At 52.4% G+C, this 16,270-nt stretch overlaps 1 protein-coding gene across 2 annotated transcripts in view; it reads left to right on the forward strand.

Moving 5' to 3' along the window:
* The window catches only part of SSBP3 (single stranded DNA binding protein 3), a 166,700-nt gene extending 150,691 nt beyond the window's left edge, over positions 1–16,009 (forward strand). For both annotated transcript variants that reach the window (XM_055585790.1, XM_055585792.1), the window contains 9 exons: positions 2,786–2,850; positions 3,510–3,558; positions 4,172–4,207; positions 4,726–4,780; positions 6,104–6,174; positions 12,862–12,940; positions 13,158–13,186; positions 13,306–13,407; positions 14,253–16,009. In XM_055585790.1, coding sequence (XP_055441765.1) covers positions 2,786–2,850; positions 3,510–3,558; positions 4,172–4,207; positions 4,726–4,780; positions 6,104–6,174; positions 12,862–12,940; positions 13,158–13,186; positions 13,306–13,407; positions 14,253–14,282 — 516 coding nt within the window. In that variant the 3' untranslated portion in view covers positions 14,283–16,009. The remainder of the gene's footprint in view (positions 1–2,785; positions 2,851–3,509; positions 3,559–4,171; positions 4,208–4,725; positions 4,781–6,103; positions 6,175–12,861; positions 12,941–13,157; positions 13,187–13,305; positions 13,408–14,252) is intronic.
* Positions 16,010–16,270: the final 261 nt, after the last annotated feature.

Genomic DNA, 16,270 nt, shown 5'->3' on the forward strand with positions numbered 1-16,270 from the left:
CTTTGGCTTCCCTGGGCCTCTAGCTTGTCATCTGTGAAGTGGGACATGTGAGTGGTCCTCGGGGTCTAGGCCTCTATAGGAAGTAGGAGCTGGTGGCCTGCTCCCTCCTGGGCAGTGGTCGGGCTGGTTGCTGAGGGCTCAGCTGAGCACAGCAGCTAGAGCATCCGGAGCCTCCCCTTAGGGGCTGCGTGTCCAGACGGCTTTCAGGACCGAGTATCCACTCATCCTCTCCTCACCCCACTCTGCTGCTGCGGTGTGGGCTCCTGCCGGCCCCCAGGCCAGCTTTCTGCTCTCACCGCTCCATGCAGCCGCTCTCCTGGGTACGAGTGGGAGCAGGACACAGCTACACCCCGGAGGACGTCTCTGTCTGGGAGGCCTTTCGGATTGGCCGGGCTGGACACGGGAAGAGTGGCTACCTGGGGAGGCCATGAGCTTCCTGCTATGAAACAGCGGGAGCCAGGCTGAGTTGTGGACAGGGGCTTCAGTGATTTTACGTGGGCTAAGAAAGGGCCCTGGAAGACCTGATGCTCAGGGCAGCGTTGAGGGCTCTGGTGTTTTCTCTGCCAGTGTCCCATATCAGCACACATCTCTGAGGGCTGACGGAGCTCTTCAGAGCCATCATTTTACTTGATCTTCTCATGACCCTGTGAGGCTGGGCTCTTTGTCCCCATTTTATGGACGAGGCAGCACAGCAAGGGATTGCACACTGAAGCCATGATGATCTCTGCACAAGGGGCCGTCACTCTGCTTCTGCGCCTGAGTGTCATAATCTTTAAGGCGGGGATGGTAATGAGATGGTTGTGGGTTAAATGTAGGTGATACAAAGCCCGTAGCGCAGCCTGGCTTGGAGGAAGCCTTATTGTTACTTGGGTGCTTTGCCAAGAGTCAGGCTGAGCCGGGACAAGCGCTCCCATGTTCTGCCCTCAGATCCGAGGCTCTGCTCACCACCCGTGGCATCATCAGTAGGGATGGACTGGCCCTGCCATCCGCAGATCCTGCTACGGTGTGCTCCAGGGCAGGCACACGTTTTCTGGCCCCAGGACTCAGCTCTGAGCAGGTGCAGGGGATGCGGGGCCCTACGCGTGCCGGCTGCCTGAGAAGCCCTCCCCTGCTCCCCCATCCATCCACTCTGGGCCTTGCTCCGTGCCAGCCAGCCTGGTGCTTCTGCTGTCATTGTGCACACCCTGTCTGGACACTCACAAGCCCCTCTCTGACCAGGCCAAGGAGGTGGCCCCAAGATGCTTCCTGACTGAAGAACCCGCTACCAGCCTGAAAGCGGCTCTGTTCGTCAGCTCTGGCTCTTGAGCCCCGTGTTGTATCCCCCTCCCTCACAGATGTCTGATGTAGAGAGCAGACCCTGAGACCCCAGATCCAGGATTAAACCCCAGTGGAGGCATTAGCTGACTGTGACCTTGAGCAAATCTTTTTCTCACCAGACCCTCAGTCTTCTCTTCTATAAAATGGGAATAATACAAGCCTCACGGTGTTGTTACAAGGTCCAAACCAGATGTTGTATGTTCCGTGCTCAGTAAAAAAAAAAACAGCTAATGCTGGCTGTTCCTTTGCCATCAAAATTCCACCCAGCCAGATACTTTCAGATTCTTCTATAAAGGCGGAGCTCAGGCTGCAGTCAGCCTCATTGTACTTTCCATTCCTTTGCTTCTCCATTCCTTCACTGATGATTCAGTGCCCAGTCTGCACCAGCTGATGTGTGGAGTGATGAGGGATAGGACGATCATTAAGATAGGGTTCCCACCTTCTAAAGGGGCTCACAGTCCAGTGGGAGAGCTGCACGCGTGACCACAATCATAAGCCAGTGTGCTTCAGGCTGGGCGGGGGGGCGAGGTTACAAGGCACTATGGGAGTGACTAGGATGGAGCAGTTAATCCCATGGGATGAGCAGGGAGGGCCTCACAGAGGAGGTACTGTTTGAGCTGGGTATTGGAGGATGTCTAGGAACCTGCCAGGTAGAGAAGGGAAGCAAGATATTTATTTCCTGCAAAGAAAATAGCTCTGGAAGAGGGGAGTTGGGGAGAGTGGTGTCAGGAGATGAGCCAGGTGACAGGCCTGAGCGCCTGGTCCAGACTCCCTCTGACCCACCCCACTGCCATCATGGGTTGTGCCGAGGTGAGTTGGGACCAAGTTCTGTGCAGATTCTTTTCTTAAATGGAACAGTGATTCTCTTGAGCAGGCAGACCATTTTCTTCTTGCTCTTCCAGTCCTGTGCCTGTTGAGGGCCCCACATGCTGACAGTTGAATCAGGCGACTGCGTCGGGGGGCACCCAAGACCCAGGGCAGGCTGGGGTCTGTCCATACCAAGGCTCGGGAACAGCCACTGGACAGGCCTTGCAGATTGCGTGCCTCCCCTCCACATGCAGCCCCTGGTCTGCTGGCAGTTTGTTCTCCCTGAGTGTCTAAGGCGGCTGGTGGTCACCAGCCGGTCCTCTTGCTGAGTCTGTTCCCCTTTCCTGCCTGAGACCTGCGGGCAGGTGCCAGCCAACATCATGAGCTCCTTGCTGGACGCCCGTATGCTCTCAGGAGACCCATCCTGAAGCCCCTGAAGGTGCGCCTAAAGGCTGTGGCTATCCGCCTGTGCTGGATTGTCATTGTGATCCTGTCAGCTGGTTCCCAGCCCTTTTTTTTTTTTTTTTTTGATGAATGTATTACTTTTTCATCAGATCCTTTCACAGACTAACCCTCTCCCTTATGTTCTGTTTGTTTTTCCCTCTCCTCTCTCCGGTGCCCCTTCTTCTTCTCATAGACTGACCCTTGGTTATCGTTGCAGAATTACGGCAGCGGCATGAGACCACCACCCAACTCCCTCGGCCCCGCCATGCCCGGGATTAACATGTAAGGCCACAGCCCTGCTGGCAGCCCAGAGCCCGTGGGAGTCCCCACCCTCTGTTCCCCCTGAGAAACTCATGATCGCAGTAATCACTGACACCTGTCTGGACCTCAGTCTCCTCATCAGTAGAGCGAGGAGGTTGAGCGTACTGGTGACAAGACATCATAGACCCCCATATAGGGCTCGTCTATGCTAGGCACAGGTCTGACTTGCTTCATGGATTAACTCACCTCATCTTCATAATAACCCTGTGGAGTGCTTAGTATTATGCTCTGTTGTCAGATGGGGTGACTAAGGCACAGAGAGGTGAAGTAACTCGCCCAGGCTCACACAGCTGGAAGTGGCAGGCTCGGGTTTGGAGCCCTGTACCACCCGATGAGTGCCTCAGTGGTGTAGCGCTTTTGTGGTAGTAGATCCCTGTGAATATCTGTGTCCTTAGGAAAATGCACTTGCAGAGGAAATACTATTCTTCACAAATTTTGCATGTAATGTTTAGGGGTCTATAGATTTCTACCCATGGAAGTACATGTTTTTACCCCAGTCCTAGGACTATATAAAGGACTTCCTGTTAGTGATTTTGGCCCTCTTGTTCTGCCCCTGCTGGCACTACCATGTTGGCATTTATAGCATCTTTTTCATTGTTTTCATCTCTCTCTCCTTTCAGGGGCCCGGGAGCTGGCAGACCCTGGCCCAATCCTAACAGTGCTAACTCAGTGAGTACCCAGGTTGGGGGTGGGGGGTTCGGTTTTCTAGGGGTGGGTGAGGTTCCAGGGTGCAGGGTGGTTCCTGTCCCCAGGTTGGAGGTGTCACGGGGAGTGGGATGCAGCAGGATTCCACCTGATGCTTCCAAGGAGAAGCCTATCTGTAAGGAGAGATTTGGGAGTACCATGCTAGACCCATCAGGGGCTCTGCAGAAGCTGGGGTGTGAGCTGGAAGCCGGGCTCAGTCCTGTCCATGCAGGGACTCCTGCCGGCCTCCTCTTTCTTGGCAGGGCAGGCCTTCAGCACTCAGAGGAGGAAGCTGGGAGGGGGCTTGGCGCAGACAGTCCAGGGCAGGAAGCCAGGGGGTGGGGCTAAGCTCTCGCTTTCCTGTCCTTGAACTAGAGGGTCTCCTGTGCCCACAGTTCCCTGCCAAGACTCTGGGACCAGTTCAGTAGAGGAACAGGACTCTGCTCACATCTGTGGCCTTCCTAGAGATACCAGGTGGCTCAGTGTGTTTCCCATCGAGAGTGGGGTTGTGTCCCCAAGAGGATTTGGTAGGCAGAGCACACGTTGCCTGTCGGAGGAGGTGTCTCTGACCCATGGTTCACCCCTTTCTTGTTTCTAGATTCCATACTCCTCCTCATCACCCGGTACCTACGTGGTGAGTGTGTGCAGGTTTGGGGCATTGCATGTCTAGTCCTGTGTGACTGCGTGTGCAAGAGTATCAGGGTCGGGGGGATCCTTGTCTCTTGGTTTTCAAGACATGTTATGAGCACAGATTCCAAACTGTGCTAGAATCTACTGTCAGTATGCAGGTATTTATACCTTCTGGTGTCCCAGAACTCCCCACACAAGACCCAGAGTTGGGACCTCCATCCAGGGGACTGACCAGGAGGCCAGTCAGCTTCCACCACAGGCCTGTGGTTTCACAGGGCTCCATGTGTGCGAGCACACATGCACGCCCGCAGCTGCCCCCTGGTTTAAAGAAGGGAAGGAGGGAGTCCAGTTCCCCCAGGCCTTAAACACCTGGGTTCTGTGTGGACACTGGCAGCTGAGTGAGAGCTAAATGGGCTGGGCCCCGGGTGAGCATGGACTGCTGATGTGGCTGGAGCGCGTGGCCTCTCCCACCAGGTGTCATCACCGTGGGTTTCTGACATCAGTTTTTAATCTTGTCTCCAGGGACCCCCTGGTGGTGGCGGCCCCCCAGGAACACCCATCATGCCTAGTCCTGCAGGTAAGAAGGCTGGGGGACGGGTGCCGCTGGAGAAGTAGGAAGTCCTGGAGGGGCCTGGTACAGAGCCAGGGCTGGCTGGCCACTCTTCCTGAGCAGTGCGCCCCCCACCTGGCATCTTGGCATCAGGGATTTAGTGGGCAGGACACCCTGATGCCACCAGCCCACCCTGTGGCTTCATCTGGGGCACTCCTCACTCCAGTTGAAGGACAGGGCAGAGCAAGGAGATCCAAGAACGAGGTGTCTCACTACTCTTGACTCCCCCTGGTCAAAGAGAATCCTGTCTTGATTGTCGCTTCTCTAGATGACTGGAAAGGGGCTTGGGGGTTCTGGCCTCCTGGGCCCAGGACTCTGCAGAGTGATGCCTCTTGAGTGTCCAGAGCTCTTGGTTTCTGGTCCTCTGTATCAGAGATCCCTTTTTCCCCTTTTCTCCAGTAGAAGAGGGCACGTGTACTCACACACATACAGCATCACAATTGTGTTTCTTTCCCAGCTAAGAATAGCGTACCACCAACTAGAAGGAATTCAGCATGCCATCTTTACCCACCCCCAAAATAAAAAGTGAGAGGTAGTTGGATTTCTGCCCGAGAAGTATGGTGCCTGCTCCTGATATAAATATGTTAGCTGATTTCCTCGGGAGACTTTTCTGGCTAATTGGGGAGACAGAGGGGTCCCTCCCACCCCCTCCTCTGCTCCCCATGGCAGGAAGGCTGCTCGGCAGCAGGGGTGGGGTTGGCGGCGGCCGTGAGGCTCCCACTCCAGCTCCCTCTTTCTGCTGCTGCATTTTTATGAGTTGCATGACCTACATTCAGACTGGGTCACATTAAACCACTCCATATGTTACTGCGTCTCCAGCCCCATCTCTGCCTCTCCCTCCTGCCCCATCAGCTTGGCAGGGTGGCCCCTCGGTCATCTGTGGTGCCGCTCTTTCCCAGTGTGATTAACACTGCCGGCCGGGGGTCGGGGAGGGCACAGGTGGTGGTCGGGCTGCGCCTGGTTGTCCCAGGCAGCATCTGGGGAGCGCGTTTGGTCTGGGGTGGAGTGGAGTGAGGGGGGCGGAGACAATTTTGCTAGTCCACACTGGTCCACACTGCTGTCCAGAACCCTGGAATCCTTCCTTTCAGGGTTGAGTGGCTTTCACAGTTGAATTTTCTGTGATTAAAAACTTTGTGAATCTTCATTAAATACAAATTAGCCAGAAAATGCGGGTACTTAGAGGAAATTTTAGGTGATAAAATACAAAAGAATGAGTTCAAGTGCCATGAGTTTGTTTTAATTAAGCAATGAATTAATCACCCCGACTTGCGGGTTTCCACTGTTCTACAGATTCAACAAATTCCAGTGACAACATCTACACAATGATTAATCCGGTGCCGCCTGGAGGCAGCCGGTCCAACGTAAGTCTGCTTTCTAATAATTTACATATCAGATACCATAACAAATCATAATTAACTTCATCAGCTGAGGGGAAAGCAAGTTTAATTGATTTCAGCCATTTGTTACCAAAAATGAATAAAATAAACCATCAGAAAAGTGATTAACTCTTGGGCAGCTTGGTTCCCATTTCATAGCTGGCAGGGGGTGGCAGAGAAGGGGGTGGAGTGATCCCCACCCCTCTGGTCAGAGCAGGGTGCCCAGCTTCACTGTGGGGACCCCTACTGGTGCCCAGCCTCACTGTGGGGACCCCCACTGGCCTGAATGGGGTGTTGGTGAGGAAGAGCACAGGCTGCGGGGGCTGGGGGGTGGTGTGGGCCAGTCCCTGCTCAGCTGACTGGCTGTGCCCCTGGGTGATGATGGCTCACCCTCTCTGGTCTGTTTCCTTGGCTGTGGAGCTTGCGGCGGAGGCCTCCAGGGACCTGCCTGCCCTGTGCCTCTGGGAGCCCTCTGACTCCCACATCCTATAACCTCTCTGCCTCTCCTCATGCCCTTCCCTCATCTAGAAACCACTCCCTCCCTTCTCGGCCCCTCAGTGTTCCCACCCTGCTGGTGTTGTAGCTCGGAAACCTCCTTTCCTGGTCCCTGCTCACCACTCCCTCTTGTGTTCCCATACTGGACCATGCAGCTGTGGCCTGTCTGCCTCTCCTGGCTGGCAGCTCCCTAAGGACAGGGCTGGTCTGGCAGCTCTTCCTGGCCAGGCAGGAAAGGTGAATCCCACTGGGCTTGCCCTGGGAGAGCTCAGGGTGTGGAAAGGAGGCTGTCATGTGACCACATCAGTAGTTCGGGGACAGAGGAGCCAGAACGTGGGCTTGAGGCTCCAAGGTTGGCTCTGGCCTTTAGGATGCTCTGTCTGGTTCTGCTGGTTCCGTTCCTGGTGTAACTCCAGAATTACCCTGTGTGCTAACAGCCCTGATTGTGGGCTACTCAGTGCTGGACACTGCGTGTGTTGCAGCCTCTGGGTGGGGGTTGTAGCCCTGCCACCTGGGGATGCCAAGACGAACCTTACCTGGATCCCATGATGGAGAACTGTGGGAACCACGCTCCTCACCTGCCACTCCACCACCTTCTCTCCCTGTCTCTCCAAGGCAGCCAGTACCTCCCATACCCCTGCCTCTCCCTAGGGTGGCCAACCATTTGGGTTTTAGCACCAAAAGCCCTGTGTCCCAAGAGATGACTTCCCAGGACACAAAAGTCTTTTGAGGTTTTAGCAATGGATGTAGAAGGTTGGGAAAAAATGTACAAGACCCATTTAGCTGTCCCAAAGACAGGACTGAGCACATGAAAATGGCATAGACTCCCCTCTTCCCATAGTCGCTGTTGCCATATTTTCCCAACCACAGATGCCAACGGTCGTGGTCTGTGGCTCTCAATGATGGATCATCCATGTTGCATCACTCCGAGGGGTACCACTCAAGCGCACAGCATCCAGGCCCTGGCAGAATCCACCTTTGACTCTGCCTGCAGTTTAACTGTTAGGCCTTGTGTCAAGATAGTGCAGATGTCATTTTTCACACTGTGAGTATCGTGGTCATGTTTTCTAAGAGCTCAAATAATGAAAATGAGAACGATGAGACCACCAGCCCCAGCGTGGCCCTGACGTGTCCAAAAAAGAGAGGCTTGAATGAATGTTAACAACAGGTGTGAGGACACACGGGCCTGCATTCAGGAGGCAGATAACCAAGATGGCACGTCCTGGCAGGGCGCGGAAGAGAAGAGAGGTGGGCGGAGGAGGGGTGGGACAGTGCGTGGCCGTCTGGGACGTGACATGCACATCCCTCTAAGTCAATCACAAGTGTTGTATGTCATCCAAAGAAACACCAGTCCTCAGTGTAGAAAGGTGGCTGCCACGCTTGGCGGGGCCCTGAAATGATCACCGTCACCATGTTGGTCCCTTGATGGCTCCATGAACTGAGAAGATTACATTTCCTGATTCACAGGCTGCGACGAAGTCCTACGGGTGAAATGAGGGGGAATTTTGGTGACAAGTGTGTTGGTCCTTCGTGGTGTGTAGCTGATCCTCTTGCATCATCCTGATAGTCGGGGAGCTTTCTTCCTCAGATCAAGTGGTTCATCAGACCGTCTCAACAGAACTGTGTCCCTGGCTTTTAGGCACTTTGACTTGAAAACTGGAGCTTCACCTTGTCATCTTGATTTCTACGAAGAAGACGTTAATGAAGTGTGGAAGAGAAATAAAATATTACTGTTCTCTTGCCCAAATACAAGCCACACTTTGCTCGTTTATCTGCATATTTGGCAGACAGTGCAGTTAATTTGGCAAGTTTCATTTAGTCCATGAACTTCTTACCTGCTAATTTCCCCACCCACCTTGTCCCTAGCAGTGCTGCCAAGGGGCCTGATGTGCTTGCCTGTGATAATCCAGCTTTCATAATGAAAGGTTTGCTCACTTGTCGATTTGCTCAGAACACGCAGAAACAGATTTTTGAGTTTATAAAAAAAGAGAAGGCCTCGGACACGTGCCCACAGATGACTGGCGTTGTTGCTGGCTGTAGAGAAGATGTGAAAACGTCAGCCTGCTCTGATGCTCTTCTCTTAGAAACGCTGTGAGATGAGAATGTGGAAAGGAATTATAATAAAGTAGAAACATAGCTGCTGCTTCTCCAGAACTGTCTCATGATCTTCAGGAGCCCACCAGGAGCCTAGGTGAGGCTGAGTGGACTGCGCTTGAGCTGTTCAGAGTTGTAGAGGGGCTGTGACAAAGCCTTGGACAGCCAGAGTAATGGCTCACCTTTTGGAAGTGAGACTGCTTGAGAACTTATAAAGTGTTATAGGCAAGGGCAGCCAAGTTAGCTAAGACTTTCTCAACATTTTTATTAAAACTGTGACTTACTTAGAATCCAGCTTATATCTCACAAGTTAAAATTACCTTTGTGCTTTAAAAACCATTTTCCCTGAGAAACAGGTTTAATTGATGGTAACATCCAGTGTGCTGGGAATGTTTAGAAATGACACGCCTCGTAGGCAGGCACAGCCCATCTGATGAGCTCCTAGGTGAAAAGGGCCTGACAGATGGCCGACCTTCCAAAACACACCTGGATACAAAGTGAATGGATGTCTTCGGAGAACTAGAAGCAGATCCTACAGATCCAAAACCTGTGTACTTAAGTCCTAAGCACCGCGTACGCGGATGTTCTCGTGGAGCGAAGAGTTTGGTGTTGGTACGCTGGACTGACACCAGTGCTTGATGAGAGCAGAGTGGCAAGTCGGTGCATTTTCTGCTTGACTCTCTTCAGTTTTGTCCTGCGTGAAAGAAAGGTGTCCAAAGCCTGCAGGCAGTTCAGAGAAGCATTAGTGGAAAAGCAAGCCCCATTTGCCTTGTTGGGCGCCTGAAAGCAAGAGGAGTCCCTAGCAGCTCTTGAAGCCCCCTGGGGAAGAATCTGCCGCAGCTCTTGCTCTTGCCACATCTTCTCAACATTTAAATACCCAGTTTAAAGAGTTAAAATAATTTACTGTGTCGAAGACAAATATTATAAAAGTGTTATATTTTCCCTGTACATGTCATTTGTTCAACTAGTCATCCTGCTGTTTGCCACTGTTCACTAGTTCAGCTGTTCTTTCATAGAATTTAGCAGAAAAGTAAATAATACAGAATAAACAACTGGATAGCCACATGCAGATGAATGAAGCTGGACTACTTCCTTATAATATACACAAACAGAAATTAACTCAGAGTGGACCCTAGGCCTAAATGTCAGAGCTAAAACTGTCAAACAATTAGAAGAAAATGTAGGAATAAATCTTTGTGACTTGGGTTAGCAAAGCCTTCTTAGCTACACTAAAAGCACAAGTGACAAAAAGTAGCTGCACTGGGTTCATTAAAATGTAAAATTCATGCTTCAGAGGACACTGTCAGGAAAGTAAAAAGACAGCCCACAGGAAGTATTTGCAAGTCATATGTCTGATAAGGGTCTTGAATTGTAAACGTGTAAAGAATTCTTAGAACCCAATAATAAAAAACAAACCCAACTTTAAAATGGGCCAGGGATCTCCATAGACATTTTTCCAAACTTGTACAGAGAACCAATAAGCACATGAAAAGATAATCAATGTCATTAGTTAATAAGGGAATGCAAAAGGAAACCTCAGTGTGTTACGCTTCACACCCACTAGGATGGCTAGAATCAGAAAGACAAATAATGAGCGGTGTTGGCGAGGATGGGAGGAAATCTGAACCCTCACATGCTGCTCAAGGGAACATAAACTGGTGCAGGTGCTGTGGAGGAGTCGGGCAGTTCTTCAATAGGTTAAGCAGTTACTGTGACCCTGCATTTCCACTCATTGGCATCTACCCCAGAGAAATGAAAACATGTCCACACAACTGTACACAGATGTTCACAGGAGCCTTCGTCAAAATAGCCCCAAAGTAGAGACAACCTCAGTGTCTGCTGACTGATGAAAATGTAGTACATACATAAACTGGAATGTTGTTTGGACATAAGAAGAAATGAAGTACATGATACATGCTTACAACATGGATAAACCTTGGAAACATTTCACCAAGTGAAAGAAGCCAGCCATGGAGGTCATATACAATTTATATAAAATAACTAGAGTTGCTAAATCTATGGAGGAGGAAATGGCAGCCCACTCCAGTATTCTTGCCTGGAGAATCTCAGTGACAGAGGAGCCTGGTGGGCTGCTGTGCGTGCGGTCGCACCGAGTCGGACATGGCTGAAGCGACTTAGCAGCAGCAGCAAGAGCTACGTCTATGACACAGAGAATAAATTAATGGTTGTGTGGGCCTGGGGATTCGAGGGGGAATGGGGAGTGATGGCTCATGTGTACAGTTTCTTTTGGGGATGATGAAAGTGCTCTAAAATTGATTGTGGTGGTGATGGTACAACTTGCTAAGTACACTAACAACCACTGAATTGTATAGTTATTAAATGAGTTGGTCGTATGTGGTTAAAAATAGCATGAAAATACACATAATTTAAGATACCTGTTTTTGAAACATATTTATGCGCCCGTAATACATGTGCATAATTGTGTATATTATCAAATTTGGGGATTTAAAAAAATATGTATTTTATTGATTTGGCTGCATCAGGTCTGTAGCTGTGGCCGTCCAGATCTTGCGTTGCAGCACACGGAATCTCCAGTTGTGGCGCCAGGGCTCAGTACTTGCGGCACGCGGGCTTAGTTGCTCCGTGGCATGTAGGATCTTAGTTCCCCAACCAAGGATCGAACCTGTGTCCCCTGCATTGCAAGGTGGATTCTTAACCACTGGACCGCCAGGGAATTCCCCTGGATGTATTTGGTCTGGTAGAACTGTGTTTGGGTTTGGCTTCCTAAAAAGTAGGTCACCCTCATCTCCTATCACTTGGGTTAATTAACATGAAATGGGTTGCCAGATGGCAAAATGTGCCCCCCGGCCTACCAGCAACCCTGGGAAGCCACTGGGGAGGCGAGGACAATGTGAGTGGGTGTCAGGGTGAGGCAGCAACTGGTACCCTCACAGCAGTCTCTGTGCCAGCTGGTCCTGCTGCCACCTGCTAAGAGGGCTCTCACTTCTGCTCAGGCAGGACCCTTTCAGGAATGAAGCCATGACACATCTCTACCTGCCCAGATCCTGACCCTCAGTTATTTTTTCGCTCTGCCGCCGCCTCCTTGCAGCCTATCGTGATTTCTCTGCCTTTTTCCCAGTGCCTCTCTCTGAAACTGCAGCCATGCTTGGTCTGCAGCCGGCTCTAGATCTCAATATCCTGTGAGGTAGCTGGGTGTCCATGGCTGCGCTCTTCCTCCAGGCTGAGGCCCAGGTGTGACTCAGCGCTCAGCACAGGCCACATGCCAATCAGGCTCTGTTCTGCTACTTCCATCCCCTGTCCACCCTTGCCTCTGGTCGGTACTTAAGGCCTTGGCTCTCCAGACTGGGCTCAGCTATCCCTTGGTGGCCATGCCTTGTGACCTCTGGTCTTTGGTTGCATCTTTTCTGAGAAGGGGGTGATAGTCCCAGACAGGCCTGAGGAAGGGAGGGGAGCAGATGAAACGTCTGGCCTCTGATCTGTCTGCATCTCCAGTTCTGCTCACTAGTGAGCACCCTCACGGAGTCCCAAGGAGAGAACGCCTGCCACCAATGCCCCAGCTCCCCCACATTTCAGAGGAGGAGCCAGGAGGAGGCTCGTGTGATGGCTTCAGGGCCAGGCTGCCCGAGGTCCACTCCTCCATCTCCTACTTGGGAGATATAGGGCCAAAGCATGGTCCACTCTGTGCTTCAGTTTACTCATCTGCAAAATGGGGAGGAAAGGCATTAATAGTTTTATTCCCAGGCCTGGCTCAGTGGGTCACTCTGTCTCTGTGAGCCCCACACACTGCCTTGGGGATAGAAAGAGCCCAGGGTGGGATCCAGGAGGCCTGGTGTGAGAGTTGCCTCTGGTGCCTTGGGCCAACCCCTCCTTCTCTCCTGGTTCGTTTACTCCCGTGGTGCATAGGCCTCTGCCCTGCACAATCCGAAGGCTTGGGGGAGGCGCCACCTCTGGCCTCCTGGCGTTCAGTGCCCGAGTGTGCCTGCGAGCAGCTCCTCCAGGGTGGAAGCTCCCGGCGGCCACGCTTCTGTGCCGCTGGGTGTGGAGCCCCTCGAGGCTTGCGGCGGGCCCACTCAGGCGACACGCTCTGTGCTTCTCCCACAGTTCCCGATGGGTCCAGGCTCGGATGGCCCGATGGGGGGCATGGGCGGCATGGAGCCACACCACATGAACGGCTCGTTAGGTAAGTCAGCACCCTGCCTGACTTCCCGGGAAGCCTTCGCTGCCTCGGCTCCGGGCTCCGCTGAGCCCAGTCCCCACAGGAAGATCCGAAGAGGAAGATGTTGCCTGGGTAGAAGGTCCTCTTTGGCAAAATGTTGGGGTTTGGGTGGAAGCATTTGGAGACCCCTGCACAGAAGAATGGGCGAGACCCTGAACTGGACTTTATTTTTTCCTTCCAGGGTCAGGTGACATAGATGGACTTCCAAAAGTGAGTGTGTGTTCCCTGTCTCCTCCCTGACAGCACCCTCCAGAAAGCCTTTCCCCCATCCCGGGAGGGGTGGCAGGTTGCTGGGGGCCCAGGGCTCACCACCTCTGGTCTCTCCGCAGAATTCTCCTAACAACATAAGTGGCATTAGCAATCCTCCAGGCACCCCTCGGGACGATGGCGAGCTAGGAGGGAACTTCCTCCACTCCTTCCAGAATGACAATGTAAGTGTGCCCACCCCTGCCCTTATCTCACCCTCCGGGTCTTCACTGGGCCCTGGGACTATCGATTGAAGTTTCAGAGTCTCCTGGCCGAGACCTGTCTGCTGGGCCAGTGTCCTGGCAGCTGTGTCATGAGCCTTTCACCTCGGTTATTTTTCCACAAAATGGAGCGCCCTCACATTCCCCCCACCCCCAGCAGCCCCCGGTGCGGTGCTGAGCCCTGTCACCCGAATCCGACCTTGCCCAGGCGTCCGCATGCAGGCGCAGTGCCTCCGGCGCTGGTGAAGCTCACGTGGCTGGACGAGCCCTGGGCCCTGGCCTGCTGGGTCCTTGTCTCAGTCTGCGTCCTCCTCTCCTGGAGGGTGGGTGTGCGTGCATCTAGAGACTTCCTGGGGTCTCAGTGCGGAGGAGCTGGCTGGCTGTTTTTTCATATTAGGCTTCTTGTTTACAGTCTCATCTGAAGAACCAATGTCTTGTTTTTGTAGCTTTTGAGAACCCCAGGCCAGCTCCCACGCCAGGGTGCCCTGGCTGTGCTCCAGCTCATCAGACCCCAGTCCTCTGCAGTCCCTGGCCCTGTGAGGGGAGGGCAGGGGCTGCTGCTGGCTTCCTTAGGAAAGAAGGGGTGATTTGGAGAGGGAAGGGGGGCAGGGCAGGCAAGTGAGGGACACAGGCTGGTGCGGGGGGGATGGTTCCTGAGTCCTGCCTGCTGGCCCCTTGCCCACCCAGTGTCATCATGGGGGTCTCAGCCCAGCCCTGAGACAGGCCCCTGTCCAGCTCTATGCAGTCAGACCTCCACAAGGCTCCCACACCCGGCCCTCACAACCCCCCTTCTCTGCTTCTCCCTTCAGTATTCTCCAAGCATGACGATGAGTGTGTGATTCCCCCCCTTCTCTTCTCCGAGACGCTGAGAGAGCCGACATTGCAGGCGGGAAGATGCCAGAAATTATGCAAGAAGAAGTGAGGTGTCATTACCCAGGAGCTGGGGGAGGGGCGTCTCCTGCTCCCCCCCAACCCCCACCCTCTCCTCCACCCCATCCACCTTTCCCAGTTTTAGTTTCATGCAATAAAAAGGCCGAACTTTTTATTCCATAAAACATGAAGGACAAAACTCAAAATAAAAATATATTTCAAGTCAATGACCAGAAAAATCCCACCCTTGCCCTTTCCCAAAGGACCTTTGATGTCCTTGACACTTTTCTGTTTTTTTTTTTGTTTGTTTGTTTGGGGTTCTGCTGTTGTTGGGATTATTTTTTTTTTTTTAATTTGTTTTCAGGGGGGTTTTTTGGGGGAAACATTTTTAAAAATGGAAGCTTCTAGCAAGCCCCCCCAACCCCAGCCCAATCCACCTCTTTGCTTTCTTCTTTTAAAAAAAAAAAAAGGACAAAAAAAAAAACACCAAGCCCCATTGTCTGTACCCAAGCCCTTCCACCAGGAAAGCTAGTCTAGGTGTGAGATCTCACCTGTCTTTGTAGCCATCTAAAAATAATAATAATAATTATAATAAACTGGGCAGTTTACAATCGGTGGTTTCTTTCAAACGGCCTGTTTTGGAAAGAAAAAACAAGTCACCCTTTTCCACTTGGGGTTTTTGGTTTGTGCTGGCGAGCGAGGGAGGGGCGGGAACCTGTTTTGTTTTTGCTTGGTCTCTCCCGGCGAGGTGGACAGCAGCTGCACAGCCTGGACCCCAGACCCCCTCCCCCATGGCGTGGCCGGAGGGGCCAGGCACCCAAGCTTGCAGGACCCCGCCCCAGCGGAGCCGCGCTGTGACCCGGTTGGCATGCACTGTGTTCCCAGGACTGCTTCCTCTCTCCTGGACCTCGCCTCACCCGGGCTCCCGCCCCCTCCTCAGCCCCCGCCCCAGTCTTCCCAGTGAGGATCCTGCCAGCGGGGTGGTGGCTCGGAGCGGAGTGGGGGAGGCCGCCCCCGACAGGATGGCTATGACCTGGGACGTGGAAACCGTGACCTCTGCGTCCTCCTCCCCCGCATCGTCCATGTCGTGTGTGCGGGCAGCGCAGGGCTGGAGTTGGGTTTTCTTTTTTTTTTTTTTCTCTTGATTCTTCCTTCTTTTTCAAAGATGGGATATTGACCAGAATTGCTCTGTATATGCTTGGAACTGGATGGAAAGACTTTGGAATAGCTGTGGGGGGCGGGGGGGGACACCGACAACCAAACAGATGTGCTGTTTCTGGACCTGTTTTTATTTTCAAAAACCGACAAACGCCACAGTGGAGCCTGTCCCCTCCCAGGAGGAGTGACTCATGGCCTCCCTCACCTCACCACCCTGCATCGAAACCTCTGTGTCTTGCCCTGAGACACCTGAATTCTTTGTACATTTACACCCCTCTCCCCCCTCTCCCCTGTAGCTGGTCTTCGTTTTCTTCCCTCCTTTGATCCATGTATATCATATTATGTGAGATATCATCTGCCTGAAAAAAGACCTTGTGCGGATTATTGGGAACATTGTAGCTGTTTCTGTGTTTTTTCTTACCTTGTAGTCTGGTTCTGAATTAAGAGAGGAAAAAAAAAAAAAGTAATTATGATACATTGTAGTTTGTGTACGATATATGTTGATAACGTTTTATTAAAGGGACATCTTTTTTCCGCAGCCCTTCCTGACATGTTTGGGGGAACGTGGGTTGGAGTTTATTATACTGGTTATAAAATGCCAGGCGACTACTGGGCAGAAATTCTGTTCCTGGTGCACAACAAGATCTTGTTTTGTGTTCCAGGCGTTAGCCGCCTTTTCCTGGGCGTGTTAATTCTGCATTTTCTGTGGAGAGTTGGGGATGATGGGTTGGGAGGGAGGGCATGGTCTCATTTCAAATATTTGGGGGCATTCTGAAAGGCAGTTTCAGTTTCTCATCTT

This window comes from Bubalus kerabau, chromosome 6 (genome assembly GCF_029407905.1).
Source record: "Bubalus kerabau isolate K-KA32 ecotype Philippines breed swamp buffalo chromosome 6, PCC_UOA_SB_1v2, whole genome shotgun sequence".
NCBI lineage: Eukaryota > Metazoa > Chordata > Mammalia > Artiodactyla > Bovidae > Bubalus > Bubalus kerabau.